Source organism: Hypanus sabinus, chromosome 23 (assembly GCF_030144855.1).
Source record: "Hypanus sabinus isolate sHypSab1 chromosome 23, sHypSab1.hap1, whole genome shotgun sequence".
Lineage (NCBI taxonomy): Eukaryota > Metazoa > Chordata > Chondrichthyes > Myliobatiformes > Dasyatidae > Hypanus > Hypanus sabinus.
This window is the reverse complement of record NC_082728.1, coordinates 63,603,217-63,623,518: the sequence shown is the minus strand read 5'-3', so window position 1 is coordinate 63,623,518 and position 20,302 is coordinate 63,603,217. Positions and strand designations below refer to the sequence as shown.

The following is a 20,302-nucleotide window of genomic DNA, read 5'->3' as shown; positions in this document are numbered from 1 at the left end:
CCCAGGAATCACAGCTGGAATTGAGTTTGTACTCTTGATGGCAGCTTTCACTGAACTTTCATTGTCAGCCGCTTAAAAAATCACCATCGGTGGAAGCTTTAGTCCGGATGCTGTGCAGCTCAGAACACAAGTAAAATGCGTTCTCTCTTGGCCACTTGTTTTCAGTGTGATGGACGAGTCACCTTTTTTATTAACAGTCCGAGTGAGAGGCAGGTCAAACGTCAAAGGTACTTCATCCATATTTATGATATCATCTGGCCCGATGGAATTCTCCACTATCTTTGTTTGAGTGAATGTGCGGAAGTTAGCAAGCTTTTCCTCGTGGTCGGGAGGGAGCTGCTGACACAGAGTCGTGCGTACCCTGACGGACAGGCCTTTTCGTCTCATAAATCTAAAACACCACGATGGCCCACCTCTAAAATCTTCGATTTTCATTTTGGTGGCGATTGCTTTAGCCTTCAGTCTGATCTGCACGGTGGAAACACCGCGGCCGCCTGCTGTCTGTGTGTTAACCCAGTCTTCAAGAAAGTTTTCAAGTTCGGGCCATCTGCTATGATTACCTCTGAAAGCTTTTGTCGTCTTTTTGCATTGACTCAGTTCTTCATGCTGGCGTCTCCACCGTCTCACCATCGATTCATTTATGCCAAGATTACGTGCAGCAGCTCGATTTCCTTCTTCAACCGCCAAATTGATCGCCTTTAACTTAAAAGCTGCATCATATGCTTTTCTTCGAGTGTTTTCCATGTTGATGAGGGCGAGTACAAATGACTGATTTACAATAATTTAATTGTGAAAGTGCGCTTGATTTATTGTACAATTTCATTGGATCTCTGAACTACTCATCAATTTTATTGGTCTACTGTTACGAGGCAAAATGTTTTTGGCGGCATGAAAAAAAAACATGCATTAGCTGCACCGTAGTATAGGCCGCAGTGTTCAAAGCGTGGGAAAAAAGTACCGGCTTATAGTCCGGAATTTACGGTACTTCCTTCCCCTTAGGCAATTTTTGGAGTCCAGTTTGTCACAATAGATCCCATGGTAAGTTACTTTTTTGATCATCTTCATATCTGGTAACTTGCTTAAATCCACACAAGCATTGTCCTTAACAAAAAATGCAATCCCTGCTTCATTAACAAGTAACCTCAGAGCAGGAACAGAAATACTAACATTCGATTATTCATGTCCTTAGATGCTATCCGACCTGTTGAGTTCCACCAGCATTTTGCGTGTGTTACCTAAAAATAATGCTCTAATGCTCTAAAAAGAATGCTCTATTATTCGCAGCAAAGTAATGCCACAACCAATGTAGCAGATTCTATAATTCTGTTAACATCATGAGCACTGCCAATTCTTAGCAAAGTCAGAATCCAGCATCTGTTCGAAAAGCAAGAGTGAAGTAAGTGTTCCATCATCTTTTGCATAATTCCAGCATTGAGTCCATGCAATCAATAAATAGTTGAATAAATTAGTTACAGTTAAATTTACAGTCCTACATTAACAAACTGTATTGGCAATGATTTATTACCAGCCAGGCTAGACCAGAATTGCTACAACAATGGCATTCTGAAAAAGTGCTCAGCAATACACTCACGCAAACGCGAGGAAATCTGCAGATGCTGGAAATTGTTGTGTTACAGCAATACACTCAGCCAGCTTGACAAATTCAACCTGGCCAGCTATCTGGTGTTTCTTTTCAGCCTTTTGGCAGCAAAATTATGGATAAAACCATTAATGTTGCAATCAAGTGACCTGTTCACCAATGCTGGCATGAAAATATAATAGAAGCAGGAGTATGCTATTTGGCCCCTAATCCCTGCTGTACGTTCAACAAGATCATGGCTGATATCTTCTGTACAAATCCCATAAACATCAATTCCCCAAATATCTAAAATTAAAACCTTATCAATTTTTGTTCAAACATTCCAAACTTGAGATGAATTAAATTTATCAGTGCATAAGTTTATATAAATACATCACCAATGAACCTTATTCTGTAGGCAAAGTGGAAGTGGATTGGGAGAAACACATTTATGATTTAGTCAAACCTACCATGAAGGAGATTTATTGTGAAATGAAACCTCTTGCTGAGTGAAACTAAAGTTGTTATGTAAATACCCATGGTACTTAATGCTTGCATTCCTCTGCACAGCTCAAACATCTTCAGCTGCTTCATCAGAGATGAGTTAGTTAGAAGGGTGGTGCTGTTGTGTTTGCAAGTACAGTTGGCCCTCCGTATCCGCGAGGGATTGGTTCCAGGACCCCTCGCAGATACCAAAAAACACTGATGCTCAAGTTCCTTATTCAACCTGTCTCAATGCGGTGGAACCAGCAGAACCCTGGATCTTATTTAACCTCTCTCAGTGCGGTGGACATTAGGACCTGGCGGCAGAGCTCTGAATCGGCGGTGTTTCTGTTCACGAAAAGATCACGATCACGATTGAAAATAAAGTGATCGGAAAGAGGTGAAACGCCATTGGTCATTGGAAAAATGTTAGGCTACAGTCAGTCAATGATAGGAACAATTTTAAAGGATAAAGTGAGAAAGGCCCTGCCCCGATGAAAGCTACAATTACTAAGCAACGCAGTGGTTTAATTATTGGGTTTTGGGTTTTTGATCCTCCACATCAACCGGGCATGGATCTCCCGAGTCCAGTGCTGAAACATACATTTCTTAAATGTTTTATATGCATAGAAAGGTAGAATATATACTACATACCAAGACTAACTGACGCTAAATAATACCGGATGTACCTGTTCCGACTTACTTAGTAAGAGAACTTCCGGATTTTTTTTTTACCCCAATCCACAATAACCTACACACGTCCTCCCGTATACTTTAAATTATCTCTAGGTTACTTACAATACCTAATACAAAGTAAATGCTATGTAAAATAGTTGTTATACTGCATTGTTTAGGGAATAATGAAAGAAAGTCTGTATGTGCTCGAACAACAAGTGCTGGAAGAGCACTTCCGGGTTTTCTCGATTCGTGGTTGGTTGAATTCGCACATGCAGAACTCGAGATACAGAGGGCCGACTGTAGACATGTATTGTGCAATAGTGATTGCCAATTAAAGAACATCCGATCATCTATGTACAGCATTCAGTATTATTACTCATGCTAAACCCCAAGCATTGACTGAGTGATGGATAATCCTTAACAGTTTATCAGTAGTTATTATCCGTCAGGCATTGGATCCAGAGAGGATAACTTTACTGTCCCAGGTAGTGTTAATCTGTGTGTTTGAGTGTACATAGTATTTTCTAAAATCTGTCATTACAGTTCATATTTTTCTTTGTCACTTTTCTATTTAATTATTATTAAATATTATTGTTACCTTTTTTTTTCTTTTTGTAGTTGCAGTTTGTTGTCTTCCACACTGGTTGTGCACCCTGTTAGTGCAGTCTTTCATTGATTCTATAATGGTACAGCAAAAAATTTGTATATTAATGTCACTGTTTGGCATTCTGTCTTATTTAAGGTGTGCCGGTTTAGAGTTGCCAAGAGGATGCTGTGGTGTAATGATTCCGAAAATGAAGCTAGTGATACAAATTTAGATGATTCAACCAAGTTACCTGCTATCAACTTCACAGGTGTTCAAAGTTGCACAATTTCCGATGGCCCCTTGGATTTTAAGTGTGGAACTCCAAAGCGGGCTGCTGTAATTAATGTGGGAGGTTCAGACTTCAGAAGCTATGACCTTGCATTATCTAATGAAGTTGAATGCTGTCAGCTGGATCCCAGCCACTCTTCTGCCTGCTTGTCCAATGAAGTAGTAACTGTAGTAAATAGTGAGAGTGATGATGAAGAAATTCTAGAAATTCCTCTGTCAAAAAGGCTGAAGATAAAGCTTGGTGAGAAAATGTTTGACAAGCCTAATTGCACAATTTCCAATTCTAGTCAAGAAAATTACAGTCAGGTCCATGGTAGACTTCAGTGCAGTCAAATAGATCCAAAGATTAAGTTAGCTGATGTCATTGAACTTAAAGACCAAACTAGAGAACCTTCACTTATTCATCAGAGAGCTGTCCCTTCCCGTTCAACGTGGAGCATTTCAGACTCTGATGATGAACTCTGTGTATTGCAACCAGTAAAATCATGTGAGCCATACTCAAATTCAAATCAATCCTGTATCAATGATCTTGCATCTTGCAAAGACCTATTATCAGCTGGCTCTAACCATAAGAAAAGGGTTAAACAGACCTCATCAGAAATGGGAAGAGCTAAACAGGAGGCACTGAAAAAATGTCAAGAACGAGAGCAGAAGAGAGCGGAGAAAGAAAATATTCGTAGACAACGAGAGGAAGAAAAAGCTACAAGAAAGATGTTGGCTGGCATTGAGAAGATGTTGCGACCAGGGGAATGCCTGAAACATATACAAGTCTCAATTGATCCAGGTTAGTTTTTAAAAACAAATCTGATGTAATAAGTAAAGAATGAAATTATTTGTGAAATCACACTAGCATTAGTTATTCTTACAATAGTTACCTAGTTTAATAATGTGAAAAACACTACATGTTCTGCATGTAAGAGATTCTATATGAAATAAAATTTGGAAGTGTTTCAGAACTGGTTGCAAAACCTAACTGACAGGCTTTATGTGTCTTTGAATGTATTCACTTCTACACCAGTTAAATGAGCAGGACAGAGCTGGAAGAAAACTGTTAGAAATTTCTTTGCTGCATTTGCTATGGTTTAATGATGCAAGCATGAATATGTTGGAACCTGTGCAGAGTGGAGAAGCTGAGCCTTGAAATAACAGAACATGCTTATGGGCTAAAATTGTTCTAATTGAACGATCTACTGAATTTTCAATGGCTGGCAAAGATTTAAAATCGCCTGTCAGTACGCCAGCAATCTTCTCCTTTGTTTTCCAAAGTAGCCTAGGATAGATTTTGTCAGGCCTTGAAGATTTATTCACCTTTTAAGCTTATTGAAACATGTGATACCGCAACCTTTAACACAAAAGTGTTCTAGAATTTTGTTAACAAGATAAAATCTGCAGATGCAAAAATTTGCGGATACAAAATTTCCTAAAAGTGGTGTCACAGGTAGATAGGGTAGTAAAGAGAGCTTTTGGTACATTGGCCTTTATAAATTAAAGTATTGAGCATAAGAGTTAGAATGCTATGGTGAAGTTGTATAAGGCATTGCTGAGGCTGAATTTGGAGTACTGTGTGCAGTTTTGGCCACTGAATTACAGGAAGGATATTAATAAGGTTGAAAGAGTGCAGAGAAGGTTTATAAGGATGTTGCTGGGACTTGAGAAACTGAGTTACAGAGAAAGGTTGAATAGGTTAGGACTTTATCCCCTGGAGCATAGAAGAATGTGTATAAAATTCTAGAGGTGTATAAAATTATGATGGGTATAAATAAAGTGAATGCAAGAAGGCTTTTTCCACTGAGGCTAGGGGAGAAAAAAACCAGAGGACATGGGTTAAAGGTGAAGGGGGGAAAAGGTTAAAGGGAACATGGGGGAGGCTTCTTCACACAGAGTGGTGGGAGTGTGGAATGAGCTGCCAGATGAAGTGGTAAATGCGAACTCACTTTTAACATTTAAGAAAAACTTGGACAGGTACATGGATGAGAAGTGTATGGAGGGATATTGTCTAGGTGCAGGTCAGTGGGACTAGGCAGAAAAATGGTTTGGCACAGCCAAGAAGGGCCAAAAGGCCTGTTTCTGTGCTGTAATGTTCTTATGGTTCTATGCTGGAAATCCAAGTAATACACCAAATACTAGTGGAACTCAGCAAGCTAGGCAGCATCTATAGAAATGAGTACAGTCAGCATCATGGCCCGAAACGTCGACTGTTTATTCCTCTCCATAGATGCTCCCTGGCCTGCTGAGTTCCTCCAGCATCGTGTGTGTGTTGCTAGAATTTTACTGTTCCTTTCCCCAATTTATCTAGTTACAATGTCTTTCTCTTTCATGAAGTATTCATTGTAAAGCTCTTTCCTGGCTTCATACACTGACTTCACTTTCCTAATGGTTCTAACTCTTTCCTTCTTTCTCTTAAAATTCTCAGGATCAGGGATTTCCCTTAATCCTGCCACAAGTGAGATTTCATGCTTCCTCTTTGCTTTCCTGATCTATATGTTTTCCTGTACGCTTCCTATACTCCTGAAAGTTCTTCCCTGTTTTCAATTCTCTATATTGCTAGTTGCTCAAGTTCTCATTAATTTTATACACCCGCAAATGCTTTGATATTCGATGTTTCCTTGCCTTTCTGTCCTCTCCCCTCCTCATTACGAGAACACAATCATCCTGAAATATTAACTATATCACATTTTGGTGCTTTCACCTTGCCATTGAAGATCTACCTTCAAGTTGCTTCCCCAGTATACTTTTACCAGATCCTGTCTAATGATATTGAAACTGGATTCTCCATTTTCATAACTACTTTGAAACATAAAAGTTATGGTCATAAGTTTTAGAATCTTCCACAGACCTATAACCACTTATCCAGCTGCATTCTCCAAGATTAGGTCTACTACTGCCTTTTCTCTGATCTACTTCTAACTCAAAAGCCAGTTGTACTTTAAAAATTCTGAGTTTTTTAATACTAGAATGCTTCCAGTTAATTTTGGGGAATTTAAAGTCCCCTACTACTATAACACTATTACTGACACATCTCTGATATTTCTAATTCATCTTGAATTTATAAACTAATTCAAAGGAAGACACTGGAGTCTGAAATGTGAATCTAACTTCATGTTTTATTTTAAGCAAGGTACACACACATTGTGTGGTAGCATGATGATGTATGCAATTCATGTATTTATATATGTGACCAATAATGATTTATTTAAACGTCCACAGTGTCACGTGATTTCAGTTTCATTTGCTGAGTGTGATGTACCTATAGTCTTGTATTGCTGGAAGCTCTCAGTTTCAATTCCTGGGACATCACGTGATTTACGGGAATCCATGATTTTGTCTCTGTGAATGGCACGTGATGACATATCCCCAACGGTATAAAGAGCAACGCTAACTGCTGCAGGGAGTCGAGTTGGAAGGAGTCGCAGTCGCATGGACAGGAGTCAGGGAAAAGAGAGTGAGAGTGAAGATTGTAACAAACCCAAAAGGAGTGGGTTAGTCGGCAGCATGCTGTGCATTTCGAATTGTGACTGACATTTCGTGAAATCCATACGTGGGTGTTGTGCGGTGGCCATTCCGGTGAAAGGGAAACAACCCCTGCGAAAGGGACAGTTCCTGTCAGTTATGTTGTGAAATCTCGCTCTTTATGGACTCTACAGAGATTCTTTAGAACATTACGTCACGGCTGGGAGTAGCCGCAACTGCTTCTTTGTTTATCCCCGTGGACTTCAAGAAAGGTACTCTGCGCTGCTGCAAACTTCGGTAACTGTGTCTTTTCCTCAGTGAGATCGCTTCTCCACTGCATTGTGTATCTCCAAGATCGCTTCTCTGCTGTATTTTGAATCCCCGTTTCTTTGAGAATCACCTCTTTGCCACATTTTGAATCTCTCCTCTCAACTACCCCGTGAATCACTGAAACTGCCATTCTAAGACTGTGCTGGAGTAAGACTTTGTTAAGAATTGTTTCTAAGTTTAAACTACTTGGGAGCTGTAGGCGCATAGCACTGTTAACTTCTGTTTAAGTTAATCACTTGTTTAATTTTCTATGGTTCTGCACGAGTGTTAATATATTTCATTGTTTTTTTTGTAATTTTTTTTATTGAAGTTCATCATCAAACAAACATTTCCATAAAATGTATTTCAGACATTGTACATATATATCAAATAATCATATATATCACAAATCTCCACAAAGTATTAATCTGAGGTATATACTTATAGAAAAGAGTGGAAAGAAAAAACAAGCAAAAGGAAAAAACAATGTACAACTAGGGAGTGATCTTTTTTTTTAACAACATATTCATTGATTTGTGAGAATAAAATCAGACCTATGAGGCATTATGTAGTTAAACCATTTTTCCCATTATGAATCAAATTGTTCCAGCTTATGATTAACAGATGCTGTTATCTTCTCCATTTTGTAAATGTCCATTGTAATTTTCATCCATGCATTTAAAGTTGGACTCTCCTGTGATAACCATTTCCTAGTAAGAGTCTTTTTGCCAGCCACCAACAGTATATTCATTAAATATTTAACTCGTTTCAACCATTCTTGAGGTATATCCCAAAATAAATGGTCTTACTTTCTAAGGGTATTTCACATTTAAAGATGTCTTGTAGGGCATTGTGTATCCCCCTCCAATAGTTTTTGATAACAGGGCAGTAACAAAAAATATGATGATGATTTGCATTTTGATTTCCACAATTCCTCCAGCACACGGGGGTTACCATCATAATGGGATTTTTGAGAGGGTGTAATAAAATATCTTATCAAGTTTTTTTCATCCAAACTCCCTCCATTTCTGTGAACTGGTACACTTCCATTGATACCTCCATATTATTGTCCATTCTTCCTCAGATATAATTATCCCTCCTTCCTTCTCCCATTTTGTTTTAATGTATGAAGTCGAATGTGTTTTAAGATTTGACAACCCCTTATACATGCTTGAAATGATTCTACTGTGGTGACCCACTTTCCAGCGCACTCAAACCGGCTCACAAAATGGCGCAGGCCAGCCCCAAAAAGGGCGCCAGGCCTTCTTCACCAGCAAGGGGGAGAGCCTGTGCGCAGGAAGGGACTGTGAATATGCGCCCTCTACAGCATTCCCGCCCGGGGACGGCGGAAATGGAAAGGCTTAAAAGCGAGGCCGCGAAGTTTGAATAAACCTTTTACGCAACTGCAACTCACCATCTGTGTGTCGTTATTCCAGCACTGTGTGTAGCACACCGCTACACTACTACCGTTATACTTGCCTTGGTTACATTTTTAAGTGTCTCATTAACATATTGTCGCATTTGTAAATACCGATTTAAAAAAATCTTGTTTTTCTAATAAGTGTTTCTCTGTAAGCATTTCAAAACTGAACAGTACTCCTTCTTTCATTATGTTGCAAAGAATTGTTATTCCTTTAGCTGTCCACTCCTTAAATCTAGCATCCAGTTTATTCGGCGTAAAATCAGAGTCTTATGCACACCATTAAAGAAGTGCAATATCTCCCTCTAGATTATATTCTTTTATAGTAGTTTTCCATATTTTAAGAGTCAATTTCACCCATGGCTTATCAATAGTATTTATGGACCTTTGCAGGTTGTTATCAGCCAAAATTCCTTGTATGGGGATGGGAAGTACCCACTCCTCAATGTTTTTCCATTGAATGTCATATGATAGGTTGCACTAACATATCACAGCTCTCAACTGTGCTGCAAAATAATAATCTCTAAGAGAAGGTAGGCCCCGTTCCCCGTTTTCCTTTGTTAATTGCAAAGGTTTGAGACCAACTCTAGGCCTTTTACCTTGCTAACTATACCTTGATAACATGTTGTTTCATTCATTGAATTGATTTTGATTAATCTCTATTGGTAGGGCCTGAAAGAGATATAACAGTCTGGGCAGTATATTCATTTTAATAGACTCAATCCTTGAACTGAAACTGAAAAAAGGAATCAGGTTCCATCTTGCCATATTCTCCTTAATTTTTTTGTATAAAGGCTGATAATTACATTCTGATAACTTTGCAAAATCTTTTGAAAGAAAAACTTGAAATACTCTGTTTGCCATGCCCAGGGATATCTACTTTCAATTTCTCTTGGTGGGCTATAGTAATATGAAAGTAATTGGGTTTTATCTATGTTGATCTTGTATCCTGATAATTGACCATATTGTTCAAAGGATTGCATCAATTTAGGTAAAGAGTATGTTGGTTGCCCTAGATAGATCAAAATGTCATCCGCTTAACAAGCCAATTTATGCTCTGTCGCTTTAATAGTAATTCCCCTGATATCATTTTGTCTGATGTATTGAGCTAATGGTTCCAGATATAATGCAAAGAGTAGCGGTGACCATGCACAACCCTGTCTCGTACCCCTTTCTGGGGTAAGACTATTTGATAAATATCCATTGATTTTAATCCTAGCAGTAGGGTTGTTATATAGTGTCTGTATAGTTTTAATAATTGTGTCTTGGAAACCAAATCTATGTAAAACTCTGTAAAGAAAATTCTTCAGCGTCCACGCTTATCACTATTGCTTCAATTTTATTTTTTTGTATATGATCCCCACAATGTGAAGTGTCCTTCGTATATTGTCTTGTGTTTGGCGTTGTCGTATAAAACCTGTCTGATCGTTATGTATCAGTATGGGTAGAAACTCCTCTAATTTGGCCATGATGGAGGTAAATAATATATAATCTATATTAAGAACGGATATTGGTCTAAATGACCCGCATTCCATTTTATCCTTGCCTTCTTTCGGTATAGCTGAGATTATTGCTTCCTTCCAACTGGGTGGCATTTGTGCCTTTTTTAGAGCCCAGTTCAGTGTGGGGAGTAAAACAGGAATTAACTAATTTTTAAATTCTTTGTACCATTCTGTAGTATACCCATCTGATCCTGGTTACTTGCTTAATTTAAGCCTACTAATTGCAGCTTTTAATTCAACTTCAGTTATGTCAGCAGTCATCGTTCTATTTTGTTCTTTGCTTAAACTAGGTAACTCTAGAGAACTCAAGGTGGTGTCAATTTGGGTTATGCTTCCCCCTGGAGCTTTGGAATATAGAGTTTTGTAAAACGCTTCAAAAGCTTCTTGAATTTCACTTAGCTTAATTTTTATCATTTTCGTTCTTGGGTCCCTATGAATTGCATTTTCTGCTATCTATTTTTTTCAGTTTCCATGCCAGTATTTTCATAGATTTTGATCCACTTTCATAATGTCTCTGTTTCAGAAACATTATATTTTTTCCTGATTTCTTGTGTAGCCAAAATATTAATTTCATTCCTAATTTTTTTAATTTCCCCTCATGTATCCTGTGCCAAATTCAATTTGTGTTTTTTCTCTAGTTCCTTCACCCTATTTTGTAATTCCTCTAATGTTTTATTCCTTATTTTTTTCTTATAATGAAGATATCGCTATAATTTTCCCTCTTAAGACAACCTTCAGAGTATCCCATACAGTGGGAGGTGAAACCTCTCCATTATCATTAAATTCTAAGTAGAGACCAATTTCTTTTTTAATTTATTCCTTAAAGTACGGATCATTGAGCAGACTTGAATTTAGTTTCCAAATAGTATTCTTTGGTTATAGGTTAAAATCAACAGATAAATATATAGGTGCATGCTCATTTACATCTATTGTCCCAATTCCACAGGTGTTTATTTTGTCTTTGTCTTTTCCAAATGCTATGAAATAGTCTATTCTTGTGTATACAGAATGGGGAGCAGAATAATGAGTGTAATCCCTTCTGTCGGGGGAAAGGTCCCTCCATATATCAATTAAACCAACATCCTCAAAAACTGTATTAACTTTCTTATGTAAGGATTTTGTTTCATAGGTTTTTCTATTGGAAGAGTCCAAGTTTGGTTGTAATTGTAAATTTAAGTCTCCCCCGCATATCATTATCACTTAAAATAGTTTCCTGTAAATATACTACATGGGCTTGTTCTTTTTTCATTTTGGATAAAATTCTCTTAAGTTTGATTGGATTTAATAGCCCATTGACATTAAAAGAAATTAATTTTACCTTGTCTTTAGCCATCTGTATTTATCTGTCAATGTATCATTGAAATTAGAATAAAACTTAATCGATCTACTCCCCGAACAAATAACATAAATAATAACACAAATGGTAACGAACGTGTGATTCCAAGGCTGAGGTCTCTGGTAGATGACCCTGCGTTGAGCTAGAGGAAATATCTAGCTGTGGGGGATAACCCCTCCTATTTGTGAGTTGATGGCCCCCATTGCAGTATTCATAAAAGTCAGTGAACAAATCCGTTATACAGAAAAGATTTCCCTGTGTACTCCTATATATATGTGTGTGTGTATACGTGTATATATATATATATATATGTATGTAAACACACACACACTACATACATACATACACATATATACTCATTTTGGTGGGGGAAAATGAGTAAGTGAGTGAATAAAGAATAACAACTAAGTAATATAAAATCCACATTATAATAAGTATTTCTCAAGATAAGTATATCACCATGTACTTTTGCTTCCATTTAGCTTCTCAACATTTTTAAAGTTAGCCAAACCTTATGGCTCTTCTGGAGGGGGTGAGGACTGTCTTTGGAAAACTCCCGGTCTCTTCCTGATATACTTCTCTTGGCCTCCTCCCGTCTTCTGCCTTCTCGATTCTCGTACTATTTCCCAAGCGGAGTGGGATAATTCCTCTGCCAGGCTTTCCCTCGGTTTGATCACGCTGACGGGCAACCCTCTGGCCTTCATGTCTGTCGTCGCCTCTTCCACTGTCTGGTATAACCGTGTCCCGTCTTCATAAAACACTCAAAGTTTAGCAGGGTACGGTTGGAAATCTAATCCTTTCTTGCTTTAGTACTCGCTTTACTTCAGAGTATCCTTTACATTTCTGCAGGAGGGTAATCTTGGTCGAAATATATTAATTTGTTGTCTAAAAACACACGCTTTTTACCCCAGGCACTTCATAGAATCTCCGCCTTGGTGCTGTACCAAAGGAATTTTATTATTATTGAGCATGGCTTATCTTGGGTAGGCTTCAAGACGAGCGCATGATGCGCTCTCTCAATTTCCAGCTCCATAGTCGAGGGAAGCTCCAGCGCGTCCCACAGCAACTCTCCAACAAACTCCGTCATAGACAAGCCCTCCGCTCCTTCGGGAACATTGTATATTCTGATATTTTTCCACTATGATCTTCCCTCCAGGTCAAGCAGTTTACCTTCTTAGTGATTTAATATTTTTATCATCTTACTCAATATTCGTTCCAGGTTTTGAATGCAATTTTCCACCTTCTCAATTCGGGTCTCTGCCACCACTATTTTTTGATTGACGTTGGTGAACTCTGACTTGATATCATGTAGCTACTGCTTTATATTTTTCTGGAATTCCCTTATCTCTTTCAGAATTTTGATCATATTTGCCGCTTCGCCTGAACGAGGCCCAGCGTCCGTCTCACTAGCACACGGTCGGGTAGGAGAGCTTCTCGCTGCACTGCTCTCGGCCGCAGTGTCACTTTTTTTATTTTCATTCTTTTTTCTCCATTCTTGCCCCTCTTTTCAGTTCAAATATTTTTCGAAAAATACTGTGATGGGTTAGTGGGGCTTAATACGCGTTTTTCCGGAGGAGCTAGTGACTTAAGTTGCCATTCTTGATGATGACATCACCAGAAACCATTTTCATTGTTTTTCAATAATTTCCTGACTCCGTTCGACATCTATTGTTGCTGGTTTGTAACAAAACAAACTAAAGTGCCTAATCATACAATATACTGTATAAGCAAGATTACTCAAATATTGTCAAATTACTAAATACACAATACTCCTTCCTGCTTAACCATAAATCTCTAACTCAATGTTGAAAGCATCTCAACTATATACATGGTATACTATATAACACAGCTACTATATGCAAACATCCTCATCATAGTCAATTATTTTAATTGACCCATTCAGTTCTAAAGATTTAGTCGCTCTGGAGGATTTCTTACTCTTATAGAATAACATCTTTCCTGACCAGGAGGATCACTCTGCTTGGCGTGGTTGTGAAAGCATTTCAGGTTTTAGAACCTCTGTCGTGGTGTTGTAGGATTTGACTCTGGGACCGCAGGAAGTCATTTTGACATCTCTGGACACCTTTCTTCTTCCTTGTTCTTCTTTTAGTTCACTGGAGTATTCACTTATTATCCTATTGCTCCCATTATGATCTGATCTCTTGTTTTCATCGCAGCATCTGATGAATCCTCTGTTTTCGTATCTCCATTTACTTTTTTCTTTTTGGCTTTTTCATCCAGCTGGGCTTTGGTCTTTGCATCTACTTCTGCAAGCAGTTTTTTGTCTCCCACTTGTTCATGCATGCTTAGTCATTTCTGGTTCTCTATACTCACAAGAGCCGAATGCGTGCAACTTTCCTGAAGCTTCTTAAACTCTCTTCCAGCTTAAAACCAAGCCACATTTTGGAGATAACTGTCTGATTAATATATCAGAAGCTTCCTCAGATATGTTGCCTACAAATTCTGTTGTAGTCGTACCACTGCTTTCATCACTTTCACACTTCCTCCAAGCAGCATAGTCCTTCCTTAGTCTAAAATGCTTTCCAACCAGAGGCACAGAGATTGGCGTCAACACCTGTTTGTCCTCTGTTGGACAACGATTCATGGTGTTCAGCATGGAGACAGCTGTGGCATCATCCAGTACCTTTCTTAATTCGCTTTCAGTTGACTTTATTATAGGGGATGAGACTTGATGGATCATCAAGAAATGATGGATGGACCTCCAATCAAGTTATAGTTGTCTTAGCCAATCATGCCCCCACAATGCTGGTCCTGTTTTTATTGCATACGAACTCAATGTGGCTTGTTGGTTATTGTATTTCACTGTTAAGAATGTCATTCCCACATAAGTTCTTAGTTGGATATCTGCAGGCTTAAGTTTAGTATCTTTGAAGTGCCTCTGCCCATTTTTTGTAATGACTGAAAGAGCCGAACCAGTGTCCTATTCCATTTTGATTCTTTTTCTGCCATTCACCTCTGGCTTAAGCCATATTGCTTGCATATTGTTAGTTTTCACATTGTAAACCTCAAGGCTAGCCATTCCTGTGCCACTTTCATCATAATCCGATTTTCATCAACAGCATGCAGATTAGTGTTCTTTTTAAAACTGCAACTTGACTTTTTATCTTTTCTGTGTGTCCATTTATGTTTGTATGTGTCCTACTTTATTGCATTTTCTGCAAGTTTCTTCTTTAATCCTGTGTCGGTCTGCTGTATTTGAGTCCTTGCTACAACAGTAGCACGATTAGTTCGGCCAGACCAGTTTCTGTTTAGATTCCATTGATACAGGAATTTCAACTGCTATTTTAAATGTAATTAGTGCTTCAGTTAGGAGCCGTTTTTGAATTCTCTTCTGTAAGATTCCACAAACTAAATGGCCTCACCGTGCATCATTAAAACCATTACCAAACTAACAATGTTCAGACAAGCACTTCATTTTGGCCAGATACACTGAAGTAGACTTCTCTTCCTTTTGATTTTGCTTATGAAACTTAAAATTGTTCTGCAATCAACAATGGCTTCGGTTCCAAATGTTCCAGCATTACTTTTTGCAATATTAGCAAAGCCTATTTCTGCTGGTTTGGATGGAGCAAACTTCAAAGCAAACAGTATACCTTTAAACCTAATGCACTCAGGAGAATTGGATCTTGTGCACTGATCTATCTCTTGTGGAATCAAGAGCATCAATATTTCCGATGTAGCCAACCATTTCTACTTTTTTACAATTATTATCACCCAGTACTCAGTGCTTATGAGCCCCATGATTCGGTGTTCTGACTTTTTCTTTCCTTCCTTTCTAATATAGCTCCATGTTTTCAATGAGCTATTGTATGTTGGCTCTACCATGGATATCTCATTTTCAGCATATTGTGCAACAGTGCCACACAAGCATACTACATTGATGAATTTTCTAGAATTCTTTCTGACTTAATGCATTTTGCTGAATACATCCTTGCACACAAAATTCTCAACTGCCTTCAATGGCACCCCTAAACTCTTTTTTTCTTGATTTGTGACAATTTGATTCCATGATTGCTAATCTTCTAATACTTTGCATCTTCTAGTTGCCATGTCATCCTGCAACAAAATGTTGGAGTTATATTCTAGCTTGAAATAATTTAATCCGGTGGTATTGCTGCCTTTTTAACCTATCATTAGCGTATGAACAAGACCATCTGCCTGGTCCTATAACAATCACGGAATTTCAAAAGTTATTTGGGAATATATCTTATTAATTTATATTGTTTTTGAAATATAAGATAGTGCAATGAATCCCACTGCACACATAAGCAAAATTTTTTTTATATTTCACTTTCGCAGGATTGTTACAGATAGAAGGAGCGGGTCAACTGTTAAGTACCCTGCAAGCTATGGAGGTTAGCTGTGTGATAGAAAATCAGACAATTCCACACAGTGTGGTCTGGAGGAGAAGACAGTCTTATGTTGTTGAGCAGCAGATGGTATGTGATAATCCTATGTTTGTTTTATAAACTAGTAGTGTGGAAAATTTAGCATGCGAAAAAGCATAGCTTTATTACACTAGATTTCCAATCAATCTCTATTATGTTCAGAATTAACATGAACATTATAGTTGACTGAGAACTATGAACATTCAATCCCTCAAACCTAGTCTGCCACATAACTAGATCAGGGTAGATCTGATCTACCATGATTGGAGTAACCTTAACTCCAATTCATGTTCACTCATGGTAACCTTTCCCTGCCTTATTTATCAACTAGCTATCTATCTCTGCATTAGAAGTTATCGACTGCTTCAATAGCCACTTGAAGAAGCAGGCTGAAGATTTATACATCCCTGAGAGGAAAAAAATGCCTCTTCTATTTTAAAGTTTGATCCTTTTTTTGTGATGGTTCTGTATTCTTTAACAAGAGGAAACCTATTTCACTTCTGCACTGTCAGGACCATCTCAGATCTTTTATATTTGAAACAAGCCTCATCTCACTCATAACTCTCAGCAGATACTCCTACCCTGAACAAACTCTTAATGTTATATCTTGACACTGCCCGCCCCCCCCCCCCCCCCCAAAAGCAGCACTGGTCCAGTCACTTCCTTCCTACAGTTGTGTCACCACACGTGCAATTGACCAATTTAACAACTTTCTATTCCTTGGCCGCCTCTCTCACACCACCACATGTACCCCTCTATTCCTCCCTCCTGCCCCTCTCACCCCCCACCCCTTTCCCCTCCACCCCTTGCTTTTCTCACTCATTTCTTTGTGCAACTTTCCATAAGCTATTCTTTCCTACACAATCTATACAAATTGCTTTTCAACTCTTATTGAGGTTTTAAAGCTTTGAAAGGTCAAATCAACTTTCAAATGGTTTAGTTTGTACTTTTCACCTTTTCTCTATTAATTAAATAAATAACTTTACTTGAACCATGGTAGCAAAGTCTGACTTTACATATTAACCAGACTTCTGCAATGGTAGCCCAAAACGTCCTGCTGTCTGTTTTTTTTGCAGAATGAAGTAACTGACTGGATAGATGAGCTTCATGTTATAATTCACATTCCACCAGAGGAGTTTGTGTCAATGGTTCATGTCTATAAACAGGTAAATTTACTTCAGATTTTAATTTTTTATTGTATTTGAACAGACTAATCTTGGAAACATAGAAACGTAGAAAACCTATAGCACAATACAGACCCTTCAGCCCACCAAACTGCCGAACATGTCCTTACCCTAGGCTACCTAGGCTTACCCCTAGCCCTCTATTTTTCTGAGCTCCATATACCTGTCCAGAAATCTCTTAAAAGACTCTATCATATCTTCCTCCACTGCCGTTGCCGGCAGCTCATTCCATGCACTCACCACTCTGCGTTATATTAAAAAAAACAACTTACCCCTGATATCTCCTCTGTACCTACTTCCAAGCACCTTAAAACTGTGCCCTCTCATGCTAGCCACTTCAGCCCTGGGAAAAAGCCTCTGACTATCCACACGATCAATGCCTCTCATCATCCTATACACCTCTATCAGGTCTCCTCTCATCCTCCGTCACTCCAAGGAAAAAAGGCCAAGTTCACTCAACCTATTCTCATAAGGCATGCTCCCCAATCCAGGCAACGTCCTTGTAAATCTCCTCTGCACACTTTCTATGGCTTCCACATCCTTCCTGTTGTGAGGGGGGTCTGACCAGGGTCCTATGTAGCTGCAACATTACCTCTTGGCTCCTGAACTCAATCCCATGATTGATGAAGGCCAATGCACCATATGCTTTCTTAACCACAGAGTCAACCTGCGCTGAAGTAAGACTCACTGGTCTATAATTTCCTGGGCTATCTCTACTCCCTTTCTTGAATAATGGAACAACATCTGCAACCCTCCAGAACCTCTCCCGTCCCCATTGCTGATGCAAAGATCATCACCAGAGGCTCAGCAGTCTCCTCCCTCGCTTCCCACAGTGGCCAGTCCCGGTGACTTATCCAACTTGATGCTTTCCTAAAGCTCTTGCACATCCTCTTTCTTAATATCTACATGCTCAAGCTTTTCAGTCCACTATAAATCATCCCTACAATCGCCAAGGTCCTTTTCCATAGTGAATACTGAAGCAAAGTACTCATTAAGTACCTCTACTATCTTCTCCGATTCCATACACACTTTTCCTCTGTCACATTTGATTGGTCCTATTCTCTCATGCCTTACCCTCTTGCTCTTAACATACTTGTAGAATGCCTTGGGGTTTTCCTTAATCCTGTCCGCCAAGGCCTTCTCGTGGCCCCTTCTGGCTCATCTAATTTCTTTCTTAAGCTCCTTTCTGCTAGCCTTATAATCTTCTAGCTCTCTATCATTACCTAGCTCTTTGAACCTTTCGTAAGCTCTTCTTCTTGACTAGATTTACAGTCTTTGTACACAACAGTTCCTCTATCATACCCTGTCTCATTGGAACATATCTATTGAGAACACACAAATATCCCTGAACATTTGCCACATTTCTTCCATACATTTCCCTGAGAACATCTGTTTCCAATTTATGCTTCCAAATTCCTGTCTGATAGCCTATTTCCCCTTACTCCAATTAAATGCTTTCCTAACTTGTCTGTTCCTATCCCTCTCCAATACTATGGTAAAGGAGATAGAATTGTGATCACTATCTCCAAAATGCTCACCCACTGAGACACCTGACCAGGTTCACTTCCTAATCCCAGATCAAGTACAGCCTCTCCTCTTCTACTAAGTTTATCTACATATTGTGTCAAGAAACCTTCCTGCACACACCTAACGAACTCCACCCCATCTAAACCACTCGCTCTCGGGACATGCCAATCAATATTTGCAAAATTAAAATCTCCCAACACGACAACCCTGTTATTATTACACCTTTACAGAATCTGTCTCCCTATCTGCTCCTCGACGTCCCTGTTACTATTGGGTGGCCTATCTATAAAAACAAAACTCCCAGTAGAATTATCGACCCCTTCCTGTTCCTAATTTCCACCCACAGAGACTCCATAGGCAATAGGCAATCCCTCCATGCCTTCCTCCTTTTCTACGGCCGTGACTCTATCTCTGATCAACAGTGCCATGCCCCCACTTCTTTAGCCTCTCTCCTTGTCCTTTCTGAAACATCTAAAGTCTAGCACTCGAAGTAACTATTCCTGCCTCTGAGCTATCCAAGTCTCTGTAATGGCACAACATACTAACTCCAAGTACTGATCCACGCCCTAAGCTCATCCACTTTTCCCGTAATTCTCCTTGCATTAAAATAGACATATCTCAAACCATCCTTTCTTGTGCGTCCTTTCTTGGTCACTTGCCTATCTTCCCTCTTGCACACTCTGTAAGTTTTCTCTATTTGTGAGCCATCCGCCTCTTCCTCCATCTCTTCAGTTTGGTTCCCACCCCCCCGGCAATCCTAGTTTAAACTCTTCCCAACAGCCTTAGCAAACCACCCTGCCAGGATATTCAAGTGCAACCCATCTTTTTTGTACAGGTCACTCCTTCCCCAAAAGAGGTTCCAGTGATCCAGAAATCTTAATCCCTGCCCCCTGCTCCAATCCCTCAGCTTCACATTTATCCTCCACCTCACTCTGTTGTTATACTCACTGTCGCGTGGCACAGGCAGTAATCCCGAGATTACTATCTTTGTGGTCCTGCTTCTCAACTTCCTTCCTAACTCCCTGTAGTTTGCTTTCAGGACCTCTTCCCTTGGTACTAATATGTACCATGACTTCTGGCTGTTCTTCCCACTTCAGGATATCTTGGACGTGATCAGAAACATCCTGGACCCTGGCACCTGGGAGGCAAACTACCATCCGTGCTTCTTTCCTGTATCCACAAAATCGCCAAACATTTAATAAAATTTAAGCTGAGGTTGTCTTCTCTACAGTTTTGTATTCAAAATCAGCTAGTTCAGCCATAAACAATAGCTCTTAAAATATTTATATCAAGAGAAAAAGCTGGAAACATTGAACTTGATAGGCAGCATTTGTGGAGAAAGAACCATTTTAGTTTGTAAATAATTCCTAGTTAATGAAGCTGGCAAAAATTTCTGTATGGTCCTTTAAGAATGTAGGAGCTTAGATTTGATTCTAGCTCATTAAATTCCAAGAATCTGATGGAATAAAACAGAGGTAAAATTATATGTAATTAAAAGGTGTACAGTGGGATTTTCAGGTCTATAACCATGCTTCCTGCATGGGTTGATAG

General features: G+C 39.1%; 1 protein-coding gene across 5 annotated transcripts in view; it reads left to right on the top strand.

The window, feature by feature from the left end:
• Positions 1-20,302, top strand: part of eme1 (essential meiotic structure-specific endonuclease 1) — a 54,257-nt gene that overhangs the window by 12,969 nt on the left and 20,986 nt on the right. For 4 of the 5 annotated variants that reach the window (XM_059949004.1, XM_059949003.1, XM_059949006.1 and 1 more), the window contains exons 2-4: positions 3,483-4,398; positions 15,952-16,091; positions 17,117-17,206. In XM_059949004.1, coding sequence (XP_059804987.1) covers positions 3,510-4,398; positions 15,952-16,091; positions 17,117-17,206 — 1,119 coding nt within the window. In that variant the 5' untranslated portion in view covers positions 3,483-3,509. Of the gene's footprint in view, positions 1-2,988; positions 3,226-3,482; positions 4,399-15,951; positions 16,092-17,116; positions 17,207-20,302 lie in introns of those variants that run through there. The other variant, XM_059949005.1, reaches the window with a different exon arrangement.